This window comes from Moschus berezovskii, chromosome X (assembly GCF_049115385.1).
Source record: "Moschus berezovskii isolate FMDL1 chromosome X, NW_MosBer_1.0, whole genome shotgun sequence".
Lineage (NCBI taxonomy): Eukaryota > Metazoa > Chordata > Mammalia > Artiodactyla > Moschidae > Moschus > Moschus berezovskii.
In genome coordinates this window covers 35815865-35838264 of record NC_142488.1, presented here as the reverse complement: position 1 = coordinate 35838264, position 22400 = coordinate 35815865, and the positions used below count along the sequence as shown (strand labels likewise).

General features: G+C 39.9%; 2 protein-coding genes across 4 annotated transcripts in view; both read right to left on the bottom strand.

Annotated features, from left to right (window-relative positions):
• The window catches only part of XK (X-linked Kx blood group antigen, Kell and VPS13A binding protein), an 86428-nt gene extending 77687 nt beyond the window's left edge, over positions 1-8741 (bottom strand). For all 3 annotated transcript variants that reach the window (XM_088833727.1, XM_088833726.1, XM_055393911.2), the window contains exon 1: positions 8352-8741. In XM_088833727.1, coding sequence (XP_088689853.1) covers positions 8352-8596 — 245 coding nt within the window. In that variant the 5' untranslated portion in view covers positions 8597-8741. The remainder of the gene's footprint in view (positions 1-8351) is intronic.
• A 1615-nt stretch (positions 8742-10356) lies between these two features.
• Positions 10357-22400, bottom strand: part of LANCL3 (LanC like family member 3) — a 118968-nt gene continuing 106924 nt past the window's right edge. Inside the window, exon 5 of the mRNA XM_055393914.2 lies at positions 10357-19596. Coding sequence (XP_055249889.2) covers positions 19437-19596 — 160 coding nt within the window. The 3' untranslated portion in view covers positions 10357-19436. The remainder of the gene's footprint in view (positions 19597-22400) is intronic.

Sequence of the window (22400 nt, the reverse complement as noted above, 5' to 3'; positions counted from 1 at the left end):
AGGCAAACTGGCCTGAGCATGAACCACATTGAAAGGTGACACCGAAGGCCAATGAGGCAAGGAAACCAAGTCGAGAATGGCATGGGAAGTGGTTCGGGCTCCAGAACTCCAGAAAAACATTCCATTTCCCTTCCTGACACTTATTAGTAATCTGTGCAGCATTGGACATGTCTTTTAATCCAAGTTCTGTTCCTGGATTATAAAGCAGAGATAAGACCTACTTTGCCACACTGTCATGGAGACAATGCAGTATATGGGTGTGTGGGTGTGTGTGCAAGCATGTGCATGTATATACAACACCCACTCCCACACACATACTATATATATATATATGCACATTTACTTTTTCAAGATCCAATAGATGCCCCAAATCACTTCAGTTAAAACAGCAGCTGTGGCTGGGAGATCCCCCGGCACAGAGCAGCCTCCCACCTAGACTTCCCCTGGAAGGCCACATTACCTATTTCCGCGCTCTTAAGCCTTTTCAGAACAGGACTAAAGTCAATCATGCCTGGAAGCCTGCCAGCTCTGTCTTATCTATGGAGTTTCAAGCTTGCTCGAGGATGGAGCCTGAACCAGTCACATTTCTAGACTGATAGAGAAGCTGGCTTTTAAAACTGGATTTTCCTCTATAGGTAATGATATGAATAGCGAAGAGAGGAAGAGTACTGATATATACGATTTACACACACTCATACATGCACAGAGTCGGACACGACTGAAGTGACTTAGCAGCAGCAGCAGCAGCAGCACACATGCACATGCACACTTGCAAGTGGACTGAGGGATTGATAGAGGGATGGATAGACATTGAAATAAAACGTTCACTGTAGACTCTAGGTGGCAAGTACTTGGGTGTTCCCTGTACAATTCTTTCAAGTTGTCTTCTGTATGTTCAAAAATTTTCATAACAAAATATTGAGGAAAATGTTTTTTTCCTAGTAATAAAAAATATTCATGGCTTTAGGCTTCAAAATTGTTAAAGGACATTTTTCCCAAAATGTGCATTTTTTTTCTTTTAATATAGAGAATAATTTAATTTTTAATTGGAAATCAATATTTCATTATACAACAAATGTCTCTAGACCTCTCTATCCTGACATATAAATGTAAATCATAAACATCTAATTGGATTTTATGGGTTTGATATCCACTCCCCTTTCCACACACACATGCATAGACAATACCCCTCTGATGGACATTTCATGATTTCTTTCACTTAGGACATTCCTGGGAATTTCAAGTGAGGGGACTCATCCGGTTTGAATCTCTCAGTCCACCACTCACCTGACAGCTCAGGTCTCCTCCAGGCCCACATTTGGGCTTCTCTGTGGTTCCAGTAGCACCACATTCGACAAAGGACCACTTAAAAAGTGCTTATCCTAGCATGTTTCTCACCTCATGGCCCCTCTTTCATAGACCACAGCTCAGCTCAATGCTTTATTTCAGCCATTGTTCCTGCACTCTTATCGCCACACCATACGTCACTGGGTCCCATTGCTTTCCCTCTTCCCCAGAACACTGCTGCTCATCTTTCTTCTCAAAGGTAGGTAAAGAAACAAAATGCCCTTGTCTGCGGCATTCTTACAAGAACCCTTAGTGATGCCATTTGGATTCTGAGTTATGGCAGGGACCACTCCTTTAACTTGTAGATGCTATTTTCCTCTCTGAAGTACACAGAAAACCACCACACTATAAATGGAAACTTATCAATTCCCCTCCAGCCTTCAGTCTGATTGCTTCATCTGACTCATCACGTATACGTGATGAGTCAAATGTGCATTTTTATAACAACCTTATAATGCTGCCAGAAGATTTTATGGCTTCATTTATTTTATTGAGTGTTGTTAACTTTGTACTCTCACCTGGAGGCAACCAAGGAAATGAGAATACATGTATAATTCGAAATACTAAAATAAAACCTGATGTAAGAAAGGAAATGCAGGAACTTCTTTCTTTAGTGAGTACAGAGTGGATATATCTTGTGATTATCTTTGTTCATCTGTTCCTGGGAGAAAAAGAGGTACACAGTAGTGTGTTTGTGCAGGGGGATGGGGAGGGAGAGGCAATTGTCTGCTATATTTTGTCCACTGGGGTCACAGATACTTTAATATATTAGTTGTGTTTGACATTTTGCAACCCACGGACTGTTTAGGACATGGGATTCTCCAGGCCAGAATACTGGAGTGGGTAGCCTTTCCCTTCTCCAGGGGCTCTTCCCAACCCAGGGATCAATCCCAGGCCTCCCACATTGCAGGCGGATTCTTAACCAGCTGAGCCACAAGGGAAGCCCAAGAATACTGGAGTGGATAGCCTATCCCTTCTCCAGAGGATCTTCCCAACCCAGGAATCAAACTGGGGTCTCCTGCGTTGCAGGCAGATTCTTACCAACTGAGCTATAAGGAAAGCCCTAATATATTACAGGAAAACATGTAAAACAACGTGGATCAACTTGTTTAGCTGAAAACAATGAAGTTCAAGGTTTTCAGCTAAGGCTAGCTGATCCAACTGAATCTGCTCTCAGGAAAAACTCAGATCTATGACTGAGGGCTGTATGAGGTCTTGTAACTTGACACAGTTGGACCACTGGCCACAAGCACTAGAAGAGAAAATAAACTGACCATTGTCTTTATTCTCAAATACTTAATGAATGTGGATGCACTTTGCTAAGTGCTGTGGGGAATGCAAAAATAGTTGCACACCACTGTCTCATTCAGAGATGTGCATAATCTAAACAAGAAAATGGGACCTAATTAATATAAGGAATATTTATATAGCACTTTCAGTTTGTAAGATATTTCTCATAGATTAACACACTTATAAAGAAAGGCTACTGCAAAATTTGAATCATACCATTATTTTTAATGGCAAAGTTCTGGGAAAACTCTAAACGTCCCTAAACAAAACAATGATTAAATAAATCCTAATATGTATATTAAATGAAATATTATCTAGTCCTTAAAATTGACATTATACACATACATATACTGACATACAAAATTTTTTATCATGTTTGGTAAGCAAAAGGAGTAATGTAGTATAATGGAAAACACATAGAAAATTCCACTTTTAATAAAAAGAAAATTACATATACATATGGATACACACACATATACACATAAACAGTGGAGTTTTTCAGCTGGCTCACACTGACTCATGAGACAGTTAAATGGTTAGGAATTTTGTGAGGCAGTTCTTAAACAACTCAGTAGCTTGAAATAGGCCATGATGGAAATCTTTAAATCACAGAAATCAGCAAAGACTGCAAATCAGGGTCTTCCTTCCCACACCCCTCCCTCCCCCAGATGGTTCATGGTTTACCAGCTTAATGACTGTAAAAATATTAGTGATGATATATAACAAAATATTAAGAATTGTTCTCTTTAGTCAAAATAGAGCTTTTAAATTTTTTTAGTTGTGTTTATCTGTTTTCTGCCCGTCTGTCGTTCCAACAACAAATATATCTTACCTGAATAGTAAAATCAAACTCAGAATTTTTAATGACAAACAAGCAAATGAAAGAACAGCACATATTAAGAGCTGAATGAATAAAATGAAGGTCCAGAGGAAAAAGCAAGTCTCTGGATGCTGAGGAGAAGGCTGTGTTTAATGGAAAGTATTTGCAAAATTATAGACAAATGACACTTCTTTGTCTAAAGTGGAAACGAAGGAAGGTCCCAGAATGAACTAATCACAGAGGTGGCCCTGAAACCCAGGTGTGTGTGTTAGTCGCTCAGTCACGTCCAACTCTTTGCGACCCCATGGACTGTAGGTCACCAGGCTCCTCTGTCCATGGAATTCTCCAGGCAAGAATACTGGAGTGGGTTGCCATTTCCTTCACCAGGAAACCCAGGTGTACCCTCCTGCAATTCACTGTTTTTCTCAACTAATAAAAATCTTAGCACAGAAGTTTACATGGAGTAAGTATTTAATGAATTTGTGAAAGGCCCTAAGACTTCCACTATTTGCCACTACTGGTTAAGAAAACTGGTAAGAAACATACTCTACTACTCTTTCTGGGATTCTGCAAGACTCAACCAATTACTCCAAATGGTTTTTTTGTTTTGTTTTGTTTTACTTGAGAAGTTGCCTAACTGTAACCATAAATTAAGTATTTTCATCACAATCATTCAAGATAGTTTTTCAGTTTGACCAAGGGTTGGCAAACATTTTGTGTATTTACAAAGAGTAAATATTTTAGGCTTTGCAGGTAATGGTCTCTGTTGCAACTACTCATCTCTGCCACTGTAATGCAAAAGCAGCCACTGACAAGACAGAAGTGAATGGGCATGCCTGTGTTCCAATCAAACTTGACAAAAACAGGCAGTAAGGGGATTTCAATGTGGGGCATGGTTTGCTGATCCCTAATGAAGGTAATCAGCACGTTGATCCTTTTTTATTTTCATTCTATCCCATTTTCAAACATCATAGTGGAAGCAGTTTATTAATTAGCTGAAACCATGCATGTTGGTGTCAGTATAAATAATCTGTGGTACCAGAGACCCTCTGAGGTAGGTACTAAAAACACATTTTCAAAAGAAATACTGATTATGATTTCCTCTATGCCACGTTATCTTCCTATGACATACATGCTCTGTGAAGCTATGCAAGAACCAAACTGGTTAAATAGAAAGCTCCCTGTGACCACTGAAAAGCCACTTGCGTAATCTCACTGAGCCTCAATTCTCAACTGTAAAAAAAAGATAATGACAGTTAGCTCACAAGGTTTTACAGTGGATGGAATTATATACTGTATGTGAAAGCACTTTGCAAGCAACAACAAAAAAGCTATTCATATTTAGGCTATCGTTATTTTTAAAGTCTTCTCAAAGTTTACAAAAAAGAGAAATACTATGGTATTTGCAATGATTTTCATTGCAATGAATCATTTTGCAATGTTCTGTCAAAAATTCTAGACTCACAGATCCAGAGAACACACGAGTAGTTACCAATAGGGAGCATGAAGGGAGAAAGGCAATATAGGGGTAGGAGATTAAGGGGTACAAACTCAGGTATAAAATAAGCTACAAGAATATACTGTACAACATGGGGAATATAGCCAATATTTTATAATAATAACTATAAATGGGGCATTACCTTTAAAACTGTGAATCACCATATTGTACAACTGTAACATATAACATTGTACATCAACTATACTTGAATAAAAAAAATTACTAGAACTTCTTAGCTTTTATTTTATAAAGCTAGATTTTTAGGTACCATTTTTCCTTCATTATACCGGTAAATAAGAATGGGGGCAAATTCCTTGAACCTGTAACTCATTTATATTTATTCCTTCTCCCATTAATTCATAAAATTAACATAATTTTAAAAGAATGAGAAACAAATTTTGTTATTAAGAGGTGTTTTCCCCCCACTCTGGTTATCCAGCATGTCTATTATCATTCACAATAAGATTGTCCTTATAATAGAAAAAAAGAAATTCAAGAAATTATTTAATGTTCCTGTCATCCCAAACTAGCCTTCATGAGGAAACAATTCTTCAAACTGCAATTACAGTTTTAAATATGAGGCTGATATAAATGAAACATGGTGCTCTCCCAAAGCCTCCCTACATGAAAGAAGGAGTAAGGCCTAGTCTGTAGTGTTTAGCCCACCATCATCACAATGTAATGAAATGCGACTGAACTGAGTGAATCCAAAATAACCAACATCTCACCTAAAAAGAACAGGAGTTTGGCTAGTTGGTACCCATCCCAAATTAAAGAGAGCTAAATTTTCCCCAAACAGTTTTAAAATATTACTAAGTCCAATCGATAAGAAGGGCAGAGAGACTCTCCTTTGTTTGGGGGAAATAACTTTGATCTTTATGTAAAGCTGACGTCTTAAGAGTTAGAATAAAATCAAACAGTAGGAAGAACTTTCAATAAGATATTAAGTCATGCTAACACACAACATCAAATTGCTTTTCTTTTCATCTGGAAGATAAGAGGCTCAGAACCACATTTTGTGTATCTCAGCATGGTTCCAGCATCTTCTTGAAAGAAATCAGCTGCATTAGAATGAAAGTGCCCTTGTTGAAGGAAGTTGGTTGTTTGTTCCTTTTTTTTAATGTGTTATTCTGTTTTTTCCCCCAAAGCACAATGACCTATTCAGAATTTTCTGGAAATAGGTCTCTTTATAGTGTTGAAACTTTATATATATGTATCAGTTGAGAAGTTATCGCTCCAAAGTACCAAACTTTTTCTTTTTTTAAATAAAGTTAAAATATTTTTACGGTAAAAACCGGAAAATATAGAGAAGTATAATATAATAAAAGAGTAAATGATGTACTTCTCTATATTTTCAGAAAAAAATGAAATTTGCCCCATAACTCCATCATCCTGATATTACCACTCTGAACAACTTGGTATATCTCTCTGAGCTTAAGTCTGTGTGTGCCATCCTGTTTTTATACATACTATTATGTCATTAGCTTTGTCTTGGGGCACTCAGTACTTAGAGACATTTGAAATGTTAGTACTGATAGCGTATTCTTATTTACCAAGATGGCAACTTAGGCTGTATTTTTTCAGTTTTGCCAAGATGACCAAACTTTCTTAAGATGGAACTATAGATAAAACACATTGCACACTCCTCAGACTTCTTTCACATAATTAAGCCAATTCCACTTGTAAGAAGCCTTGTGAATGTGGTGTGGGGTCTCATTTTCTCATCTATAAAATGGGAACAATTTTCCTCACTACTTTATGGTGAGGAGTCAATGACCTGAGAGAGATAAACAGCTACCTACCAAACCATTTAGCACAAGAAGCATTTAAGAACTGTCAGTTTCCCTTTCTCTGTCACTTTACTCAAATAGCATGGGCAATGAACTTTCTTTTCACAAGATGGAGCTAAGAAATGATGAGTGCCTTGTCCAAGTAGAGTACACTGTACATAGTGTACATAGTGGGCAATGAGGCTGCTGCGGCCTACTTGCCCAGGGAGGACTCGCTCCTCATTCTATGGCCCCAGGTTGCAGGGCTTTTAAATTCCCCTTTCTTTCTCTCTGTTCCCCTCTCCCCCAACTCTTCCCTTGCTCTCATGAGGTTGGTAGCAACTTCTTACTCCTGCCAGTGCACCTGTTTCTCTTCCTCTGTAGGAGTCTGTGGCTTTCGAGGTTGGGAAACTTGTTCACCTGGTTTGTTCTGACATTGTGTAAACTACAAGTCAGTATTTTGAGTGTCAGCTGGGATGATTGTCTCTAATATGAAATGCAAAGTTTTCTAATAGGGCCCTGTAAAATCTATTTTACTACTTGACTGTGTGTATATATAGGGCTCTGTAAAATCTATTTTGCTACTTGAATGTGTGTATGTGGTATGTTGGTGGGGGAGATATTTTGCTGTGTGTGTGTGTGTGTGTATGCGATGTATTGGTTGGGGAGATATTTCCTGGTAGAAAAGATTCCCAGCTGGCTGAATTTTCTGGCAGCTGAGTGTCTGGCCTTTCTACCTCTTCCCCTTTCTCTCCCACCTATATCTAAAGTTCATTATTATAAATTTGTTTCTAATCCAGATAGAAACCCTTTGTTTTGCTTTTCCTACAGAGATGAGAGGTATCAAAACAACACATTCTAAACTCTCTTCATGGTCCTCAGATAAACCAAAATGTACTTCATTACCAGAAAATTTTTTACTTGCTTTGTGTTCCTACAATTTCCAGAAATGTCACTAATAGTTTTTTTTTTTTTTCTCTTTACACACAGCAAGAGTTGGGGTCTCCGTGGCACCTGTGTTCCAGCTTCATCGGTTAAGTTTACAAGCCAGGCAGGGCTGAGTTTAGAAGTCAGGCAGGGCCCTGGAGACATTTCTACCCCGCTCCCCCCGCCGCCCTCCCCCCTCCATGTTTCCACATCGGACAGAAAAGACGGATGCGTGGATTTTTAGGGTCGTGTATGAGAATTACCTAAGTTAGTATGTGTAACTGAGCTCAGAACAGTGCCTAGTACAGCCCACGCCACGTGTTTGTTCAATTTAAATTCAATTCAATCAACTGTGCCCACTTGGATTCTAACGGCCATTTAGAACGCTCTTCCTAAGGCCCCGTCGCGACACGACCTCATCCTGCCAGAGTCCACCAGGTCGCGCTGAGGGTTGAGGGGCCCGAACTGGCCCTTTCCGTTGGTCCAATTCAGTCGACTGTCGGCAGTTTCCAACGCTAGCCCCTAACAGGAAGGCGGTACGCCCCGGCTCCATTCCCACTCTCCCCGGTTCCTGTCGCATTCCTGTGACAGGGACGGTGGTGGAGCGGAGGAGGCGGGCGGGCCGGCCTGGGCCCCAGTCCCCGACCGCGGCCCCCTCCCCGGGAGGCCCGGCCCCCGCCGCCGGGGGTCCCGCACGCACCTGAAGAGGGGCCCGAGCTGCAGCAGGTGCAGCAGCAGCACGAGCGGCCGGTCGCGGGTGAAGTCGCGGTGCACGAAGAGCAGCGTGAGCTGCACCAGAGCGCAGGGCAGCAGCGAGAACAGCAGCGTCAGCGCCTGCCACATGCCGTCCCCGCCCGAGCGGTAGGTGCTGCTCAGGTACAGCGCCGCCGACGTCTCGGCCACGAACAGGAACACGGACGCCAGCACCGAGCCCGGGAATTTCATCTCCGCGCGTCAGCGGCGCGCACCGGCGGCGGACGCGGTGGCGGTGGCGGTGGCGGTGGCGGTGGCGGCGGCGGCTGCCCCGGGGGCTCCCGGCATGCCCGGCCCCAACTGCTCCCGCGCTCTGCGCTGCCCGCCGAGGGCGCGGGGCCCGGGCGCTGGAGCTGGGCCTGGGGGCGAGCGACCCGGCGGGGCTGGGGCGGGGCGCGCGGCCGGGGCGGGACACGCCCACGCGCACCGAGCGCCGCCCGCGCGCCTCAGCGCCCGTCGCGTCTCTGCGGCGACAAGCCGCGGGCGGGCCGCGAACCCGCGCCCGGCGAGCGCCCGCGCCGAGCCGCACAGGAGGCGGCGGGCCCCGCCGGCCCCGCGCGCAGCCGCTGGGTCCTAAAGCCCCTTGGTCGACGCTTCTGTGGGAAACCTTCACATCCCTTCAAAAACCTGCAGCCCCGCGGGACCCGGAATTGGGATCAGGATGCCTTTCCAGCCCGGGCTCTGTTTTCTGGACCTAAATAACGCCGAATCCCTAAATAACGCCAAAGGATCAGCGTTTCCGGTCACTTAAAAAAAAAATAAGCAGAGCCCGCAGATGCTTTTCAAAGTGCAACTATATCGTCACGCACCCGGAATGTACCTTTTCACCCGACCAAGTCTGAAGCATTGCTTCCAAGGTGAAAGAGCATCAGTGTAATCCCTAAGAGCTAACGCTTTCCTTCCCAGAAAACCTGCTTTCAAAAATATTGATATATTCCTTCATAACTGACTAATTCAGCCCGCCGAAGACCAAGACCTAATAAGGAAACGATTTTCTAGGCCACGCCATACCTCCCTCTGCTTGCTGCTTCATGCCAGCCCCAAGACTAACACAATGCCCTTTCGCTCATTGGATCGGTGACAGCCTTCTGGACATCAGGATGGGCTCAACACCCCTCACCACCACCACCGTCGCTCAGAGCTTGAGCCTTCATTACATCTCTACAACTCGAGTTCTAACCTGTTCCATAAGAGATTGGACTTGAATAATTGTGAGATCCCTTTCCCCGCTGAAGTTAGGTGATTTCATCCATCTTCAGGCATCTCTGGCATTTTTCTATTTAGGAATATGATGGCAACACAAATAGAATGTGAAGATTCAAAGAGGAATCAAGACAAAAAATGTAGAGAGAGAACATGGAGGACTGTTTTTCTTCATTCTTCTGTGGCATGGGAAAATCTATTTATAAGGGTTAAGAGGAGGTATTCAGCCCATAGCTGAGAAGTGCCAGGCCCATTCTCTAAAAGGATTACTAATATCTATTTATAGCACCCAGCAGGTCATCATGTTCTGGATCAAGATACACACACTGTCACAAGTACAGAATAGGCAGCCACACTCCATAAAGTATTCATTTGATATTTTATTTGACACCATCTTAATTTTTAAAGGAAAAATTAACTTGTAGCTTAAAATTAGGTTAGAGCACACTCAGTATTTAGCATTAGATTTTATTTTTAAGGCAAAGGATTATCACAGGTTTTATATTAAGTAGACTGTACATAAACAAGCAGGGGGTGATAAGCCAATAAATAACATTGCTTTAAACACTATAGAGTCCAGTTTATGGCGTATTATTTTCTAACAGTACAAAACTAATACAGAAAATACATTTGGAAAGATCACAGTGTTTAGAACATTGTATAACAGCAGTTTTAAAGACAGTAAGGTGCATCTCTATGCTTCTGACTCAACCCTGCTTCCAGAGAATTCATTATACCATGCACTGGCTGTAAGCAAATCCCCCACAAGAAGGGGAGGCGACATCAACTGACCTGTAGCACTTCCCCGCCAGGAACAACCAATAACAAAAGCTAAAATCCGATGAGCATTGATTGGCAAGTTGATCCTGTTCAGCCAGGCACCAGCTAACTTGCCCCAGTGACCATGTCTTTGTGTATTAAGTGTTTGTCATTTTGTCCTTTAGAATAATGTATGCATTTGAGCTTGTGATTGCTACTTTCTCTGTCAAACACCTAAATGGATTGTGACTAAAGATCAATTGAATGTCATGTATTGCATTATACTTTCTTGCTCTGACTGAAATACCCATTATTTTCTTGAAATATTAAGTACACAATAACAGACTTCTAGAAAGTGGTTTTTTTTGGCATAATAATATGTAGTATACCAGAATTCTTGAGAATTTGGTTTATTATAAAATACAGTACTACAACATTTTGTGATATAGCAAAATATCTGACACAATGTTCTGCTCTAAATTTAGATGTAACTGCTACAAATATGTCTTTGAAAGTGCCTCAAAGTACCCCTAAAGGAATATAATAATTAGCAATAGGGTGTAGAACCTTTTTTGGCAAAAAGAAAAAAAAACATTTTTGAATAAGTCTCTCATTTTGTGTGCAAGGCTTTCAAAATTTTAGTTATATACAACATATAACTGGTGTTGGATTTAATGCTATTGGAAATTAGGCTTTTAAAGTCATAATAACCAATCTGTGTTATCTGGTGTATTTTAAAACAAATTTATGTTTTTAAGTCAGCATGTGTGCTGAGGCAAATGCATTGTAAAAAGAGTACAATTTTATTAATACTACTAATTTATTGAGCAGTTCTTCAAAATTCAGTAATACCTTAAATCATGCATGCGTATGAAATTGCTTCAGTCATGTCTGACTCTTTGCAACCCCATGAACTGTAGCCCACCAGGTTCCTCTTTCCATGGGATTCTCCAGGCAAAAATACTGGAGTGGGTTGCCATGCTCCCCTCCAGGGGATCTTCCCGACCCAGGGATTGAACCCAAGTCTCTTGAATTATAGTATGTATTCATTCCTAAATACAGTTAGAAATAAGCATTTCTATTCTATTGACAACTTATTCTTTTGTATCGCTCCAAATAATTAAGGAATTACACTAGTTTACTAGTGAATGTGAAATGTAGCATTTACAGAGGTGAGCTTTTTTCTCCGTGATACAACCTTATTTCTGTAAGTATCATGAATTGTGTAAAATCTTTTTGGTGAAGTAAATTCTATTCACTTGGGAAATGTACATTCCAAAACTATCACATGGTGTTTGACTGTTTTCTAGTATATGGCTTTGCAACCAAGTGACTTCCTCTAATAATTGGATTCTACTACAAAATCCATTTGAAAAATGTTAATTTAGCGCCATTAAATCCATGAGACTAATTCAGACTTCCTTTCCAAGTAGAGCTCCCCCAGATGTTCAAAATTGGGAAAGCTGTTACCTTTTTAGAGAATGGACTGCTCTTCCGAATCAGATAGATTCTAAAACCAAACTTTTGCACTTAGAATGTCCCCCTCCTCTATCTGGAAAGTCTATATAAAACCTCATGTTATATAATCTTCATTTTCAGGAGCAAAGGGATTCTGCTGCTACTAGAGTCTTCAGAAGACATCACTAACATTGAAATACTAAAGCCCTAAAAAAAAAAAAGAGGCAAAACGGATCATTTAATCTTATTTAAATACATCCACATAGAAGGGTTACTACAGTCAACTTGAACCAAATTAAGCGGCAGAAGTTATTTAATTGGTAATTGCCACTTAAGCACAGATCGTAAAACAAAACTTATAAGGGCAGCATTAGACTTCCCACTCAAACAAAGGCAAAAAGATCACTTGCTGAAGGTTGACAGTTGTCAAGTATAGTGTATATCTTCTTCAAACTGATCGCTAAGTCACAACTACTTCACACACTTTACAATAACAGCACATATTAAAGCAAGTAAATGAACACCACACACAAAACATTTTTAAAGAAACTATTAGCAGAAACAGTTCTATGTTTACACATATACACATTCTGATGTTTCTCCCATCTTGGTAGAACTCATCATTTCTGAAAGAATGAGAGGAAGGTATGTATTGGGGTACTTTCTGAAGATCTGTGTCCACGTGCAAGACATTACAGCCATCTGCTGGTTTCAACTTAGTAGGTGGTTCTAGAACAAGAAGACATATCTTAGCTCTTCGGTGATTCTGAATACAAAGAATAAGTAGAGATAGGCTCCAAAGAGAATGGAGAAGGAAGGGAAGACACAAAGTTTTTCTCATGCAGAGACCTTGTGGCAATTTCCAGAAGTCTTCTTCCCAGAAGTGTACTAAAGAATGACCTTACATCTTCGTGAGGGCAAGATAATTAGTAGGGACTAATACTCAGGGACATTGTTCTGGTATCTTTAATGTGATGTGGGGAGGGGGAGGGGTGTTAAAACACCTCTGCAGAAAAATAATGATTATAAGCATACCATAAACGTATGATGCCACACTAACCATGTTTTTATAGTGGTAGCTGGGTAACCACCACCATCCGGAGGTGGAACCTCATAAACACAGAACTCAACAGCTGCACACCGGTTTCTTTATCCAGAAGAGTTTTTTCAGAGTCTATGACATGCCAGTGTACCATGTAAATCTCCAAAAAGGGGATAAAAGAATAGAACTTCCCTAACTTATTTCATCACTGAATCTATTTTTTCACAGGGCAGTTGGTCCTAGTGTCCTGCACACGGGGAAACACTGCAGTACTCAAGTAACATGCAGTGTTTGGTTTCCATTTTCTCTTACAACAACAAAAACACACATGCGCTCTAGGAGGACCTTCTCAATGCTGAGGGACAGCAGTGGGATGCTAGCCCTACTGTCCAATGCAACAGTCAACCCACATATGGCTCTTGAGCACTTGAAATGTGGCCAGTCTGATTTGAGGTGTACAGTAAGTGTCCAACACACACCAGATTTTTAAAAGTTAATACCCCAAAATGTTAAATATCTCATTAATAACTATATTGGTTACATGTTGAAAGGATAATATTTTGGGAAGGCTGAGTTGAATCAACTACACCATTAAAATTAATTTCACCCTTTCTTTTGCATTTTAATGGAGCTACTAGAAAATTTTAAAACTACATATGTGGCTCACACTTGCGGCTCTGTTTGTGAAACTCATATCTGTTCTCATCTACAAGATGGCTACTAATGCCTTTAACCCGGCAACAGAAATTGTATGAAAGTGATGCTTAAGATAGACACTCAAATATAACTAGGGCCCTCGTTAATTATGTGCTAATTGATTAGACAGCAGTTAACACACAATGAAGAGCCACTCATTAATCAGTTTATGCTTGCATGTATCTGTTCACTTAGATTCATCTAAGAGCTAAATGTTGGGTTTTATTTCATATGTGATTTTCATTCTAAGTCAGTCTCTTGCTCTCTTACAGACAGACACACACACAATTTTCTACACAGACTAAGAAAAGCCAAATGGGAAACAAACAGGAAGTCCTTGCAAACTGTGTTTTTAAAGAGTGTGACAGTCAAGCCTCGTGTATCTTTTCTCCTTTTCTCTCTCTCCTTCCTGAATATTCTACATGGAGAAGAAAGGCAAGAAAAGAAAGGGCCATCTGCTTTTTAAACCATGCTTACTCACCACCACCACCCCTCCCCACAAAGAAGAAAAGCATGGATGATTTGGTTTTCATTTTAAAGGATTTTTTTCAAATTCAATTCAGAGGGGTAATGGGTTCACAAAAGCCAAAGAAGGTGCAGAAAGTTCTGCAGATAAGGGACTTTGACATTTGTGGAGAAGTCCATGTGCAAATGACAAGGTTCAGGACTTTAAAGAAAATAAAAGCAAATATATTTTCCACCCCTAAGGCATCATCCATCAGGCCTCAGTTCATTAGCACTTGCAATTAAAGAAACAAGGAGAGAGAGGGCACCCCTAGTATGAGATTTATGATCATGTGGGAGGCCCAGATATTTAATGTAGCATGAACTTTGTTGTTGTTGTTGAGCAGTACAAATAAAATGACCAGGTTTCTTTATGGAGGAGAGGCAGGATAAACGCAGTCACCCTTCTCTCGTGAACAGCTGTACCCGGGGTGGGCTATCTCAGACTGCATAATGGGCCCAACTCCTGCTGCTGCTGACCTTGAGGTCAGCCCTTCCATCTGGAGGGGACTCCAGTCTTCCTGGGCCTGGAGCTCGTAGCTACCAACTGACATGGATGGAAGAGATAAGGAGAAAGCTGCCTTCTCAGGCAAAAGGAGGTCACATGATTAAGCAGACACAGAAAAAAAAAACAAAAACAACACATCAGAATGTACTATTTAAAAAGAAGGAGGACAAGAAGTTGCTGGATCAGGGGTGGTATGGGATTAGAGGTCCCAGGAAGCAATAAAACCCATGAGCAGCACTAAATGTGCCTCCACAACTCACACAGATGCTAAGCTTTCTCCCACCCAATCTTTGCCTGCCTTCTCATTGGCTTTCCTCACCAAGTTTATGCCATAATCACCCAGCCTTGGTGAATATGAGGCTTAGTCATTTTGCTCTTGATTTAGGATAGTGCTGAATAAATAACCCAGGCCCCCAAAGGAAGGCCTTCTATGCCATGAGAGTATATTTCTATCGCTCTATGTCATGCAATACTGAGGCCTGAATTAAAGTGCAAACCAGACTCAACTCCAAATTACCTTATCCCCCAGTTTATGTTTGCTCTGCAGACCTAAACGGTACCTCCTTTCCTTGAGTTTGTTTTCAGAGAGCAAAATAAATATTTGCATTAAAAGGAGCTCCCTCTGAACCAGCCTATTCCTACATACTCAGCCCAGTGAATCAGAACTTTCTGAGGCACAAATGCTATTGATAGGACTGGTTATAGAATATAAAAAACATACTTTGTTTTTATGCAGCAAGTGGTCCAGACTCCGAGCACTGCATCACAAGGAGATTCCATTTGGCTGAAATGCTCACTCAAAGTCATAATTGAGCATGATTTACTATGCTCTTGAGTGAGTGAGTGAGTGAAGTCACTCAGTTGTGTCTGACTCTTTGCGACCCCATGGACTGTAGCCCACCAGGCTCCTTGGTCCGTGGAATTCTCCAGGCAAGAATGCTGAAGTGGGTTGCCATTTCCTTCTCCAACTATGCTCAACATATAAAGAACCTGCCTATTATAAAACTCTCTTGGTGCATGCTCAGTCACTTCAATCATGTCCGACTCTTTCTGACCCCATGAACTGTAGACCACCAAGTTCCTCAGTCCAAGGGATTCTCCTGGCAAGAATGCTAGAGTGGGTTGCCGTGTCCTCCTCCAGAGTATCTTCTCAACCCAGGGATCAAATCTGCATCTTCTGCATTGCAGGCAGATTCTTTACCACTGAGCCACTGGGGAAGCCCAAAAAACTCTCTTATATACATTTTAGCATTGACCACCCTGTGAGGTAGAAAGGATGATGGTGATGATTATAGCGGCCCATGGAGTAAGAGTTTGAAATTTCCAAAATAGGGCTGTTTGCATTACTAATGTTTTTTTTTCTTTTAATCATTGTTCCCTTAAATGGTAATAAAACACAAACATATTTGTTGCACTAAAATTTTTGAGATTTGCTCTCTACAGAAGATGAACAATTTGAGCACAATCTTGATTAAAATCTTAAATGTGTCAAAGAAAGTTAAAGATCCAAATTTCCAAGGAAAAGTTCAAATTTAGGATGGGCCAAGAAAATGACTGTTTCTCGAGTTATCAGAAAGTAAATACTATTATCTTAATAGTGTAGTCAATTACCTAAAGCACAGTGGAATATATGCTGTCAAACCTCTGTTCTCCATTACCAAGTTACAAATGGAAAAAAAAAGTAAAATCTGATGACTAAAATGCGATTAGGCAAAATAAAAATACATTGGGGAGGTGTGAAAGAGAAGGTACATAATTGTGTTAATGAAACAAAACACATAGAGTTGAAATATTTTCTGATGCTTCCTGTTTGCAAAGTATTGGGTTGGCCAAAAAGTTCAAAAACCCCAACAAACTGTTTGGCCAACCCAGTATAAGGCAGTCTCTCGCATCATTGAGAGATTCTTTCAATCTATCCATAAATATTTCCACAGTTACCTTCAAGATTTATAATTATTTATGCCCACATATAGTAAATGATATTAAAGTAATGCTAGTGGTGGTGAAAATACCCTTGTAGCCCTCAAGAGGTGACACACTTTAGCATTATTCAAAAAAGACTGTTATTACTTAGACGGGAACACGTTGGTTAGTTAAATAAGAAGTGACAGGCCACACTTTTCTACAGCAATGCTAAAGTGTCTCTTTCCCCCTTCTTGGGAAAACAAGATAGAAGAGGACCTTCCCAAACCCATAATTCTACTTTCTCAGGAAAATGAAAACTTTACACAGGTTTAAGTGCTAAGTAAGTTTATCTTTGTCTCTAATTTACTGAGGCATCAATTCATAAAGACACAAACATGGCCTCTTCTTGGATTTGACACACAAAAAGGTTGCGTTTTCACAATGACAACACAGTTACCCTACTGGACCTCCAAAGGGTGGGTAAGCAGAAATGTGTCCAGTTTTTCTGAAGTTCCTAGAAATGAAACTGACATGTTGAGCTAGATTACCACTTCTTAGACCTCAGGTTTTAGGTCTTAAGGATGAAGGGTGGAAGGATCAGCAAACAGAAACAGAAGCTAACTTTAGGGTATTTTGTTCACCGCTGTATCCCCAGGTTCTAGTCTAGAATATGGAATAAATACACATGGGAAGTAAAACTCAATCCAAATCCTTATTCTGCCCCTTTCTAACTGTGAGACTTTGAATCAGTTATTTAAATCACCTCGAAGGGTTGCTGGATGATGATAAAAAGTAGGCGTTCCTAAAGTCCTGTATATTGAATGCATATTTGTCAGCCTATAGGGGTCAAATGAAATGAATTTACATCCAAATGGTGAAAAGCAGTTACCACTATCACTTCAAAAGGAGACTACTGTGTAGAAGGCATTTTGTCTTAAGGCTTTCTGAGAGGTTCTTGACCATTCAATTCTTGAAAGAACATCTAGAACCCAACTCTGGAAGTCACCTGCAGCTGCTATTTATGTGGTACTGCCCCAATCTGAGTATCTTCAAAGATGAACAACTGAGGGCCATTTTATATACTTACATCTGAGGATGGGAAAAGGAAACAATGAGCTGAAAAGGTATGTGCTTTTCAAAACCACTCTGTCTTAGCTTGCTCTGATGAACACACACGTAAACAAAGTCATAAAATATACGAAGACAGTTCTTACCGTTCTTCAGTCCCAGATTCTTGGAGAATCTTGTAAATGCTAGAAATCTTTCCAGAAAAAAGTGTGTGCATGTGCACGCACACATTTTTAGGCAACAGAGTATTCCCCAACTCCTCCCAAAGTTCATCTATAAATCAAGAAGTTGGAAGTACTAAACAAAGTAAGTGCTTACATTTACATGGGGACAGATGTATTGTCGTTGTTCAGTCGCTCAATCATGTCCGACTCTTTGTGACCCTATAGACTGTAGCCCGCCAGGCTCCTCTGTCCACAGAATTTTCCAGGCAAGAATACTGGAGTGGGTTGTCATTTGCTTCTCCGGATGTATATATACATCTATCCCCATGTAAACCAAAGTGCCTGTTGATACATATATATTCTATATCTATCACGTATATCCAAATACTTAATGACTATTTAAATAACTGTGAAATCTTACAATGCATTCAATTTCCTCCTCATTCTGATATATGAAATTGCCAGTGACCAAATTCTAGGAAATGGATAGACTCGTGTTCTGAGTATTGAAGTGACAGATGCTCCCACAGTGTCCTGGAAACCACTACTTATTTGAAATAGTTTTACAGCTTCTATGTGTTTACAGCAGGGCTGAATTTAATATGACAGCTTGGCTCAATGGATATTGTAGACAAATTCTAGTGGAGCCTGTGTCTTGGAGGATATGATGATCAGCTGGGGAGTTCACGCATATCTTAATCTAATAGTATAAAATTGAGCAATGTTCTTTTCATAATCACTTATCCCTTTCTAGGCCAGTGTGTGTCCCAGGGGACACAGTATTCCACCCAAGGCAGAAACGACCCACCTCCTTGGTGTTTACCCTCATCTTTGGGATGAGAGATTTTTGCCACAAGTATATTTTACAGTTCTGTTCATAGCTTCATTGAGATTACATAGGCATTTAAGAAATTACTAACAATAGACAGTACATAGCTTATACTTCAAATTGAGAAAAACACTTCACAGCAACACCTGCTATGATATTTGCTAGCCTGTGAATTTTGCTATTCTAATTGAGCTTTCGGAAAGAAGGAACCAGGAAAAGAGCTCTAAGGCCTAAGGGAACTTGGACTTTGAGGGGTGAAACTAAATTATGGTATGATTTCTTTAAAGTGCCCAGGGTAATGATAAAAATAGAGATTCATAGGCAAATTTCTCCATGCATTAAAAATCATGAATTTCAGTAAGTAAAGGCAAAGGACAACCAAGAGTTTCCCTTTTTGTCCTTTGGCAACCTGACCCATCCCTCCTAGCAGTTTTCAGCTGGGCAATGACTTTAGTTTTCTGATGGTCTTTATTTCTGAATTTACGGGTGGAGGGCACCCACAAGTGGTCAAATTCTCTTTCCAATTGCAAAAGTATTTTTGGCATTTCATTGCCATAATCCACATCTCAATGTTGGTCTAAGTGAGACAGATGATTTTTCTTTCCCTTTTTCCTCTGATCTTTGGTGTCACATCCATTCCCTGAACTATTCCATCTCTAGGGGTTTTAGAAGAGTTGTGGTGTCTTTATGTTTGCAGGTTCTCACACTTTTCTCCCTTCAAACCTGGAATCATGCTGCCTTCTTCACCTGCCTGCTCCCTTCCTTCCTTCTGGCGGCAATGTTAAGGCTCATGGTTGTGATACCATTGAATGTGGCTTATGTGGAAACTGCCTCAGGTACTAGGCTCAGGAAATCTCGGGAATCTTCTGCAGGACCATGATGGGACATGGAGCCTTCTAAACAAAGACGCTGAAGAGAGGGAACTCAGCCTGGTTGGGCTGCAGCAGATCGATCAGAAAGCACACGGTCCCGGAGAAGCCTTCATACAAGCTGTATATACTTTCAAGGACCCGGGAACCAGCCTTGAATTCCTCCGTAAATAAAAATTCAGCAAACCTAAGAGAAGAAGAAGATATGAACAGTTTTCATATGAGTTTCTCCATATTATTGACCCTGGGTTGCTTCATCCTCCTCTCTGATAAGTTCAAGTTTTAGCAGCATTCTCTTTACAGATGCCTATAAGATTTTAAGAAGGCCTTCTTCTCTGTTAAGAAATGGAGACACCATTATGTCATTGTGTTTGTTCATAGCCTAGGTTGGCAAGCAAATTTGACTATTTTCAGCATTTGCAAAGCAAAGCACTTTCTGAGGATTTCATTCCTTCTGCCATCCAATAATTGAAAGTAAAAAAGACAGATAAGTAGCCATACTTTTATTTATCTTGACTAGAAGCAAGCTGATATATGCCTGTGCCTTTAAAAAAGTAAATATGCTGTGTTTCTGCAGGCATATTATTTCTGAGCTAGGTTTCATTTATATGTGACAGAGAGCAGAGACTATGAAAATAAATGGGCAAGATATTATACGATCTCTGCTTTGGGCAAACAAAAGAATAAGATGAATGGGAAAAGGCAAGCAACATTTTATAATCATGACATCAAACAGCAAACTCAGCTACAAGATAGATTATTTTTAGGACATCTGCCTTAAAAACAAATCACTAATCTCTAACTTCTCAATGAGAGATCTTTTTTTCTTTTACCTGTATTTGTCACAAAGCCTATTCAAATCATTTCTAACGAGTACCATTTTTAGTAGTTTACAGGTTTTAAAGTGCTGTCACATCCTTACAGACTTGCTGTACTGATTCCCATCAACAACAAAAATAATCACCTGTTCAGAGGCTACAGCTCACAGGTTGAAAAGGCCTGACAGCTGATTCTGCCATAAATTTAGATTATTGCTACTACATAGGGGGTCCTATGAAGAGTCATTACTTATCTGATCTTTTTCAGGCTCTTGGAATTATTGACAGTAGTTTAAAATAAATGAGCAGTAAACATACTGCAATTTTGTTTGGGCTAATTTTTCTCTCAACTGTTCTCCTGAATATACAACAATTTTTAATAGAAGTCAAAATTTTAAACAGTAGAATAATGATGCATCTTAAGAGTTAATTCAAAATTTATAATTACACACTGAAACTTCCTGGTATAGCTACCTTTTTAGTGTTCTGTATCATTTGGCAATCTGGATTCATTATCAGAAAAAAAAAAGTCTCCATATACATAAAGTAAAATACAGAGGATTTCCAAGGAAATTAATTATATTAAAGTACAGTTAGCAGAATTTTTTAAACCAAATTTGTGATACAATGATAAATGGATTATTAATTAGCACATTAAATAACAAGATCCAGTAGTGGATCTAATAACTGCTGACATTTCTAACTAGTGATTAGAGCAAAATACATTTCACAGTATCTGCAACAAGAGGAATAACATGAGAATATCTATGACTTCTACTGGTGACAGTCACGGCTACTGCAGACTCAGAATTTAAGGAAATGCTACCTTTCAGTGTAAAATGTAATACTTTTCTCAAGTAAATTCACAAACCCTAGATTACAAAGTCCTGGGGCTTCCCTGGTGGCTCAGATTGTAAAGGATCTGCCTTCAATGTGGGAGACCTGGGTTTGACCCCTGGGTTGGGAAGATCTCCTGAAGAAAGGAATGGCAACTCACTCCAGTACTCTTGCCTGGAGAATTCCATGGACAGAGGAGCCTGGCAAGCTACAGTACACAGGGTCACAAAGAGTCAGACATGACTGACTGACTAATACACACACACACACAGACACACAGACACACACACAAAGCCCTGGTGTGGTAGAAAGAGGAAGGGCTTTGGGGTTGTGATACCTAACTCTGATAATTTCAAGTTAGATGACCTTTAGCAAATTTCTTAATCTGACTTTAAAATGATGAAGTTTCAGAATTGTGTAAGATTATCTGTATAGATTAAAGATACCATATATTAGGGCTCTGGGCAAACAGCAAGCATTCAATACACGGTAAATATGCATTTTTTCAAAAAAACATAGTATAGCAGAATATTTGTAAGATAGATAACCATTCCACCATATTTTAAGAGAAATGCACAGTTAATTTTGCTTCCTCATCTGACATTTCCCCGCCAGGGTTTGATTTATTATACTACAAAAATCATACTTTGTATAATATTTAATATCCTGTATTTTTAACCTAAAAATAACATTATAAATATTTTTTTGCTTTTCAAAATAACTTCTAAATGATATACAGCAATTTACAAAAGCATCAGCAATGTGTGAGAGTTGCAGTTTCATTGCACTCTGACCTATACTGCATGTTACCATATTAAAGTGAAAATGATTGTTTGTAAAATATACCCAATGGTGCAAAATTCAAACTAATCAATTCATTTTTCTAAGAAATTCTGTAAAAACAGAAGTCAGAATGGTAATTATGGAACTAAAAAGAATTACAGATACATAACATTACATATCAAAACCTATTGATTACGACTAAAATGGAACTCAGAGGAAAAGTCATTGATCTGAGCTGTTGTTGTTATAAAGATGGAAGGTATTCTAATTAAGCACTTTTTAAAAATTGTAGAGAATAACAAAGTAAAGGGAATGAACACTGGAAAATAAAAAATAAAGGCAGAAAACAACTAATTGGGAAGAAAAGAGAAAAACAAAAAGAATTAAAACCAAAAGCCAGTTTCTTAAAAGGATAAACCACATAGACAAAATGCTGGTGTGTCTGGGGAAAAACAGGGCTTCCCTCGTAGTTCAGTTGGTCAAGAATCTGCCTGCAATGAAGGAGACCACCGGTTGGGATTCCTGGGTTGGGAAGATTCCCTGGAGAAGGGAA